The following is a 9522-nucleotide window of genomic DNA, read 5'->3' as shown; positions in this document are numbered from 1 at the left end:
GTTTTTATTTTGAATTTTCGTAACCAACTTCACTTCAAACGGTTTATATTTTTGGAATATTTGCAATTAATTAGGGGTAAAATAGGAAAGAAAATAGGCTACACCAAAAGAAAAGTATTGCCTTTATTAATAGGTATTAATAATAGGTATAGATAAGTATTTTTCATATTAACGAGCTTTGGGTCATGCTCTTGTGTTCATGGGGAGTCTCTCGACATTAATTGTTGTCCAAATCAACCAACTTAATTGGTTACTGCATAGGGTCAACTGTCTCCTTTAAAGTTCTTAGGGTTTATTGTATTAGACTTTGTTTGCGAGTTTTGAGGGGAGGGGAATGAAAGACTTAAGAGGGGAAGGGAAGGGAGAAAGGAGGGAAAGTTTTCCCCTTGTTTGGGAGTTAAAGAAACCAACAAGGAAAGGAGATGAGGAGTTTATGTGATAATTTTACTATTTTATCTTTTTTTTTTCCTCTTAAAATCAAATCATTATGTTATACTTTGTAATTTATCTTGTAAATTATAATTGAAATTTTGAATTATTATGAGGACAAAATTGTCAATTTGTATGTTTAACCCCCAAAACCTCTCAATTTGGGGGAACTTTAAAATTGGACAAATGAAGCCCTTCAAAACCCCCAACACTTTTCCCTATTTTTTTAAAACTCTCAAACAAGGATTTACCTCTCCATAAACCTTTCTTTCTCTTCCACTCCACTCTAAAACTCAACTCGCAAACAAAGTCTTAGGAAAATGCTGATTTTTGTGGATACTTATAGAGTTTATTTATTAGGCTATTTTATTCATCACTCGTCTTTTTATGGTGTCAAATATTAAAGTGAGGTTTTTTTTTTTTTTTTTTTTACTTTTTATAAAAGAGAATGTTTGTGCATATTCTTGTGTTTCGTAGGCCAGGTCGTATTTAATAAATAGCACTTCTCATTATGTAATCACATTTAGTTTCTCAGTTTTATATTTAAGATAATATATTCTATATTATTCTCATATACATATATTTCAAAAGTATGTACTCCAACATTGAAAGATCACTTAACAAGTTTATTGTATATTAATATATCAGATGTAGCAAACTCTTTTTTGTTTGACTGGAGATGTAACAAAACCTTATTTTCACTATACACACAACTCATGCAAATAAAAATTACCCCATTGCATTTAGAAAGTTACTTTTCTTATCGGAGAAATTGCTTAAAAACGGATCCAACTATAGTTAATGGGTCAATCACTTTTTAAGTCGGCTAAAACCAACTTAAAAAGTGATTAGTTTGCTTTAAAAGGTGTTCAATGGTAGTTACTACAATTGGAAAAGCCAAATCGTAGTTAACTACAATTGGATCCGTTTTTAAGCAATTTCTTTCTAGCATTTATTGCAACTCCAGTTTATGATACATACGTGGTACCACAGTTGGGCTTCCACTGAACCTTTGCTTAATTCTATTGCATAGTTGGTTTCATCATAGTTAGTAGGACCGACCACTTAGGGTATTGGTCTGTCAAGGTCAGATAGCTATGAAACAATTGCTCTTTATGCATCCAGTAAAGTCCAACTGTAGTTAATCACAATTCATATACACTTTTTAAATCGGATGAATTGATTTAAAAACTGTCTCAACCGAACTCAATAGTACTAAACGTTAGTTAATTACCATTTGGTTGGTGCCTGAAAGCAATCACTACTAAAGAGCAATTGTCTAACTATGAAGATGGCCTGAACATACATTTCCAGAAAAAGGATAGTATTTGGCCATTCAAATATTAATTAGACCTTATATTAAGCAAAATTATTCGGGGCAATTATTCTTAGTCGTATATGTACTTGCAATTATTTATTATTATATGAATTATGTGTTTTATTTAGATGGTTTGCGTTGATTTTGATTTTTTTTTTATCAATGGTTTGGTTTGATCATTACTAGAAACTCCCGATTTTCCTCCGGAATTTCCTACGGATTATACTGAAATTTCCGCAGGAAACCTGTTTCCAGCGGATTTTATCAAGGATTAATTTTCCCAGGTAATACCTTAGTGGAAATTGTTTCCTGAGGATTTTAGAAACCGCAGGAAATGTACCTGCGGAAATTTCCTAAGAAAACTGGACAAACTTCCGCAGGAAAAGTTTGGTCAGAGTGTGAGAAATTGCCCCTGCCCCGTGAATGTTTCCCGCGAGCATTCCGCAGATAATTCCGAGGCAATTCCACATGTAATTCCCCAGCAAAGCTGTTTCAGCAGGAAAATCCTCAGGAAACTTAATCAATCCGCAGGAAAGTTACTGGAACAATAAAATACTTTTTTATTTTCTATTAATGAATGCCAAAAGCTGTAATAAAAGTAATTTTTAATTATTTGTGTGATAAAGAAGTTTATTAGAAATTATCTTGAGTTAAATTTGGGACATAGCATATTCATTATTGAAAACATATTTTTCTTTTTTTGGTAGGAACCCAATCTAATTAGAGTATTTGGCACCCCAATTTTGACATTTTTATATTTATAACCAAAATCAAAACAAAATACAACATGTTTAAAAGACTCAATCATTTGTCAAATATGTGAACAGTTGTATAAAGAAAATTATTTGGTATCCATATATATTTCCCAAGAAATAATTTCAAGTAAATAACAAAACAAAGGTCAAATAAAAACTTGTGATAGGGTCCATTCTAATTAAATCCCTCATAATTGTCTGCCATGATTGGAAGGGAAACCCTTCCCTACCTTGGAATGATCTTTCTTCTGGACCATGACAGTCTGATATATCTCTAGTACAGTTTTTCTTTTCATATCAAAAATGAATATATAGATATAATGACAATGATTCTTGATTCTATATATAGATACATGCAACCTACTATATTAGTAATTAATATCAACAGTTGGATCCAACCATGGATACCCCTCGTGTGCATGGAGTTTGGACATTCTCCTAATCAATAATCAACAAAAGTGACCACTCATAATCATATATATAGCCCCATATAATTAAATTCAATTGACAGAACCAAATTTTCATGGGTGAGAATTGAGAAGCAATCCAGTCTATTGTCCTTTAGCAACCAATTTATGAGACTGTATATTAATTTTCTTAGTGATCATACTATATATGCATTAATTGCAGGCCCATGGTATCTGCTTCTAGCTCCATTATTGGGTCAATGATCCTTAGTTAGGAGAAGAGGTGTTTTCAATCCAGAGAAGCATGATTGTACAAAAAATAGATTTTCCATTCCACACTTTATTGATAACAAGTTCTTGGTATGCATAAACTTAAGTTATTGTGTGGATACGCATACATTGAGTTCTCATTAAGTATTAATTTTACATATTTTGCAGAGCAAACTTAAAATAAGTTGTTTTATAGATACATTTTGAGTTCTCTATGCAATGGGACTGCTTTCCAGCTCTTAAAATTCTGCACAATAACTTAAAGTTGTGTTAGAAGTGCATTTAGGGCAAATACATACCCCATCCTTCTTGTGAATTCGGTAACTCCAAATCTCACATCAATAAAATTTAGATATGTGAAGCAAAAATGAATTAGTATGTAACCAATATCAAAGTAACCTCAAATAACAACAACAACAAAACCTAGACCTAAATTCTAATCTAAGAAACAAATGTAAAACCACAAGCAAAAGGTAAAGAGATAAGAGAAACAAACGCACCAAGAATTTTTTAGCCAGTTCGGTACAACAATGACATACTATGGAGGAGAGATTGATCTCTCTAATCCATTATCAAAGAGTTATTTACAATGATATATATACAAAAGGGTTACAAGAAATTAACATCAACAAACTCTCCAAGAACATACCTAATTTCTACCATTTTCACAATCTCTTCCCAAAAAGAAGAGACTCAATGATTTTACTCACCTAAAGTGTTTACAAATGTTTCCCAACGCAAGAGAACCGCTCAAGAGAACTCCTTTTATTTCCTAAGTTTCTCAACTCAACCCAAAGATACTCAACCCTAAAGTTATCTCCTTTGATTTCCTAAGTTTCACTCTCTTGAAGCATACCTCAGAAAATGAACCATGAAGCCTTAAATAGTGCTCAAACTAGTTCAAAATCGTGTCACGATAAAGTTAGTACACAATACAATACTACATCCTTATTCCAAAATCATGCCACAATTTTTACCATCGTGCCACGATTTTATGTCAATAGCTTCATCCTCATTCTACCTCAAAATCGTGCCACGATTCTTACCTTTCAAGAATCACTCAATTTTGAGTCGCAACAACAATCCTCTTATTCTTGAAAATGATATATTTTTTAGGGAAATGCTAATGAGTGTGAGTGTCTTAAGGGCACTCTTTATGGACTTTAAATAGTAAGTTTTATGGAAACATGTGTATTCAAATGCATCAAAAATTGAAGTATTAAGTTTTTTCAATGAATAGTTTCTTAATTGAGAATCCTTAAAGAGTGCCCTTAGGGCACTCATTTGTTTTAATGTGAATACAACAAATTCGTTAACATCGTTTACAAAATATAGTTTTAGTCTCATTCTTCTCAAAATATAGTACAATGTTTATTTTTTTTTCGTATGAAAGATTAATCTTGTTCAAGTGTAGATCCAATCAATGACTTTGACTTCGTGAACATTGTAGATCCGAAGACATGAGTATTTTGGACACTTGAATATATTCATATTTGTATGCATACTTTGACTTCGTGAACATTGTAGATCCGAAGACATGAGTATTTTGGACACTTGAATATATTCATATTTGTATGCATAAGGACTTTGTCGTTTTATGATAATAACATGGATGTTGTGAGTTTATTCACAGATTTGTCATTTTTGTTTTTTATTACTTTGAATTTGTTTATTATCAACTTGAATGAATAGATAAATATCATTTATTTTTGTCAAAGAAAAAAAAAACTAGGACATCACTTTTTCATATTGTCTTGCTGAGCCGGCCCAATATCTCTCAAAAACATAGAAAATTGGTTTTTATCCCTACACCATTTCTAAAAAACCCGATTCCTTCATGATACACCGGTCCGAACAAAAAAAAACTCATATAAAATGGTCCATTTGGGGAAAACGATGATTTTAACCCGTCCGAAATGGTGCATCCGGACGGAATTAGATGTTTAGAAATGGTCAAAAATAAAAAACAGCTATCAATAACTTTATATGCCATTGGTAAGTAGGAAAAGAGATACCTTTCAATTCCCTTAGGCCTAAATATTGGTTCCGTGGTGTTATATCCATTTCTCAAGTTGTTCTACAAGAAGGGAAAGACAACGATCGAAAGAAAGAGAGGAACTAAGATTAAAAACAATACACTACACTAACATAATATCTCTTACTTTCATATTATATGCACCTTTAAGCTTTCACCTACTTTCAACTTAATCCTTAACCTCTTATTCATTCTCTTCCTTTCCAATTTTATACAACAGTTGACTATATCCACAAGCCAAATATATAGCTACTAATTCCTTCAAGAAAAATTTGAAAATGATGTTTAATTCACATGACCAAATTCATGATACATAGTACATAGTACATTACATAACAATGAGTTGTGTTGTGTCTAAACTCTAAATAGGTAACACAAGTCCAGGAAGTGACCTACGATAAAGATCACGAGGTTGACTTCTCCACAATGTCATGTTATCTTGCTTATGATCTTCCCACTTTAATGGCCTCAAATCTCTCACAACAAGCCATGTATTGAAATACTCTCTAAATTGTGTAATTAACCCATTTTTCAATGTCCAAACATGAACCCAATAAGCTTGTCCTTCCCACCCCTCAGTTATCACACAATCACCAATTGAGGTGACACTTCTTGGCTCAAATTTGAACCCTTTTTTGTGATTTGTTTCTCCTGTTAACACCTTCATCATGTGTTGACATTTTGGTGGACCATGGAACCAATACTCAAGATCACTTGCTAGCAATTTGGCTACCATTGTTCCTTGACCCAAAAGTGCTTTGTAGAGAATTTCAACTATGGACTTATTTTGCTTTTCAACCATAGAGTCCATCTTTTGATGAAACTTTTTGTAAAGAAAATAGTACTTGTTGAGTTACCACTGATTTTTGCATGGCATGGGAGGTTGCGATTTATAGGGATGGATGAGAGAAGGATGTCTAAGTTGGTGTCATTAGTTTGTTCTAGAAATTTAGCATAGACGGTTGAGATTGATTGATTTATGTGTCACACTACAAATATATATATATATATATATATATATATATATATATATATATATATATATAAAAGTCAGGATCCGTTGACACAAGGTGTCAACGGATTCGTTGACACCAAATCTCAACCGTACATTATAAAGGCTTACAATAGTTTCTAAGTTAACTCACGGTTAATTTAATGTGTACAATCCTTGCACTCGGTCTGATATATTATCGTCCTCTTCAATAGTTAAAAAACTTAATTCCCTACGCAGACTGGATTTTCAATCTGTGCATCACGTTCTTGATTTTTCTCAATTACATAGTCGCCGCCGTTCATATCCAGCATAGATAAATCTTGATTTTTTGTTTGTATGCCAGGAATTGGAAACAATTCAATTAAAGGTTCTTTAAAATTCATTTCAAATATAGATATAATCTGCATTCAGATGTGTCATTATTTTCAATGATTTACAAACTAACCATTTTAATATTGATAAGTCATGAGTTGTGATTGATTCCCATACATAAAATCCCATCATTAGAGGAAATAAATATTGATAAGTCATGAGTTGTGATTGATTCCCATACATAAAATCCCATCATTAGAGGAAATATCATCTAATATACCCCTAAATTCAATGTCTTCTTCATGCGATGTGATCAATGTGAGGAATTAACCAAGAGAGAATAGATCTAGATGCAAACAAGAATAAATCATGATGCGATCATATATGCAATCTGAGTTTTTGAATGACTGAAAATAATAATAGTGTGAGATTGAGAGAAAGGGTGCATACGATGAGTTAAATTAGAAACTATTGTGAGCCTTTGATTAAATATAATGTACGGTTGAGATTTGGTGTCAACGAATCCGTTGACACCTGGTGTCAACGGATCCTGACTCTCTCTCTATATATATATATATATATATTAAATCATAGCATATGATACTAAGTGGGAATGCATTTATGAGGAGAAAACGATGACAGCCTGTGGACTTACTAGTATGTGCATTTTTAGAGCCAAAAAGGCTTCTTTTTTGTGGGGTGGAGCCGTGGAGGTGGGTGGGTTGTGGACTAGTGGTGGTGTTAAAATTTTGGTTAAGTTTAACTCAACTCGTATAAAATCGGTTTATAAAATTCATATCTCATCCATTATAAAACTTTTAGCACACATCTTCATATAGAGGAAGAGCTATTTGACGTAGGATCTGAGTGGTCTTACAACATGTAATCTAGTTAATTTGAAATTGATTTTGACACCATCTTACAATTTGGATTAATTGACTTAACTCAATGTTTACAAAATGGTAGCTACTCCACCCTCCTCAACCATGATTTTTAAACACCACTCCTCTCCGTGCGGAAAAAAAAATAATATTTGTATCAATTTACCCATTTTGATGGGAGAAATAATGCTCTTGTTTTTCATCAAGATGTGTAAATATTCTGGGTCAATTGTATATCATATATGTGCAACTGGAGAAAGACTAAATCAAGTTGGGTATGACCATAAATAGTGGCAAAACTTTTCATTAAATTTTTTAACACTCTTGTATATCAAGACTGAATTCGAACACAAAACACCTCAGAATTAAATTCGAACACAAAACTTCTTTTTATACTGAAAAGATCTTTTACGATCTTATCTAAGTATTCTTGGGTCAAGATGTGTAAATATGGATGAATGTGATTTTTATGATATCATTAGGGAGGGGGTTAAAAATAGCTCTCTTAAAAAATTACTACCATTTATTAACAAACACATTTTCATATCAAATCTCATACAAAATTCTTAAATATGTTAATGGTTTACATAGAATAACTAACCCTTTTTAGCTCTTTGGTTTGTAGTTGAAGGACTCTTTTGTTTGAATCTTTAGGTATAATCTAAAAGTGCTATGAGGTTGAATTGATGTTTTGGGAATGTAGGAGGGGAGGATCTTCAATTTTTTCAGCATAGGCAACTGCCTCCCAAAAGCATTTGTAAGTTGAGTAGGGGACAAACAAATTTGCCTTTTTCAAAAAAGTTAAACACATTATGTGGCATAAATAAAAAATAAAGTAAAATTTATAAATACAAACATTTTAATGTGACATAAGGGGATTCATTTCACACTTCTAATTGCATATTAACCTGCGCTTAGATCGTCTAAATTTAGATGAAACAATCATTGTTTCAATAAACAGAAATGACTCAAAAGATCAATATAATCTAACAATATGTTTTTCAGTGTTGTTATCTTGGTAGCTCAAAAGAGGCAATTTACCACCATTTCAACATCACATTCAAAAATATTAAATTTCCCTGCATCCTCAATTACTATCAAGATTCCAAGAGTGTTCAATTGAATTTCTTTTATTTCTATTTTTTGTTTGGTATAGTAATAAAAAATTTCATTCTTAAATTTGTTGTACTATTTCTTTAACTTTTAAACTTCCTAAGTTATGTGTTTGTATATTGATTCCAAGACCGGCAAAAGCAACCATAATAACACCGTCATTCCAAGAATATTGGGGGCAAAGAGTTTATTCCAAGATTCAATGGAACAAAGTTAATAGATTATTGCTACTTTATACCAAGGTCTCTTTTCTTTGTCTTTGGACCTATATTATATAGAACGGTAACAGATTCGTGGCTCTTGTTTTGATGATAGATGATGAGCTTCGGCTCATACTCTTGTGTGTTGTTTGGAAGTCTAATGTCCAAACCATCCAAGTTGGTAAATGAATACGGTCCCAGCTCCATAAGATTCGAGAGATTAGTGTTTGCAATTGGACCATAAGATATCCGATCTATGAAAGGATAATTTATTGTAAATTGATATCTGATTAACAAATTTTATTTTTTTTAGGGATCACAAACCATTATTAATATCACTATACACACAACTCATGCAAAGGAAAATGACCCCATTTGCATTTATTGTAACTCCCAATTCACAGTATATATGTGGTACCACAATTGGGATGCCTCTGAACCTTAGTTTAATTTTACCTCATTTTATTTTGTTCAATCATAAGTTAGTAGGACCACTTAGGGTAGTTGACCGTCGGGGTCAGATAACTTGAAGATGGCATTACCATTTCCAGCAAATGGATTGTCTTTGACCATGCAAATCTAATTAAACCTTATAATAATCATAATCTTATAAAAAGAGAGAAAAAACACAAAATGATCTTATAATTAAGGACCTCGTCGTAGTGTTTTTGACACCTAAGTGGCTTTACAAAATAACCTTATGGTTAAAAAACATGTGGTCGTGTGAATATTCACCAATAATCAACATTTTAAAATTAGACTTTCTTTAGATCCTCTACAGTGAGGGCCGTTCCTATCAAATAGGATG

At 32.2% G+C, this 9522-nt stretch overlaps 1 protein-coding gene across 1 annotated transcript; it reads right to left on the bottom strand.

Moving 5' to 3' along the window:
- Positions 1–5474: 5474 nt before the first annotated feature.
- LOC11415736 (senescence associated gene 20) lies at positions 5475–6061 on the bottom strand. Its single transcript, XM_003623461.4, has one exon. It carries the CDS (start codon positions 6023–6025, stop codon positions 5576–5578), a length of 450 nt encoding a protein of 149 aa, XP_003623509.1. The 5' UTR covers positions 6026–6061; the 3' UTR covers positions 5475–5575.
- Between the last annotated feature and the right edge of the window lie 3461 nt (positions 6062–9522).

Source organism: Medicago truncatula, chromosome 7 (assembly GCF_003473485.1).
Source record: "Medicago truncatula cultivar Jemalong A17 chromosome 7, MtrunA17r5.0-ANR, whole genome shotgun sequence".
Classification (NCBI taxonomy): Eukaryota; Viridiplantae; Streptophyta; class Magnoliopsida; order Fabales; family Fabaceae; genus Medicago; species Medicago truncatula.
Note: the sequence above shows the minus strand (reverse complement) of the source record. Positions and strands in the feature narration are given on the sequence as shown.

What these genes read in the sequence shown, in the direction of transcription:
- LOC11415736 (XM_003623461.4), bottom strand. Translation starts at nt 6,025, where the DNA reads ATGGACTCTATGGTTGAAAAGCAAAATAAGTCCATAGTTGAAATTCTC.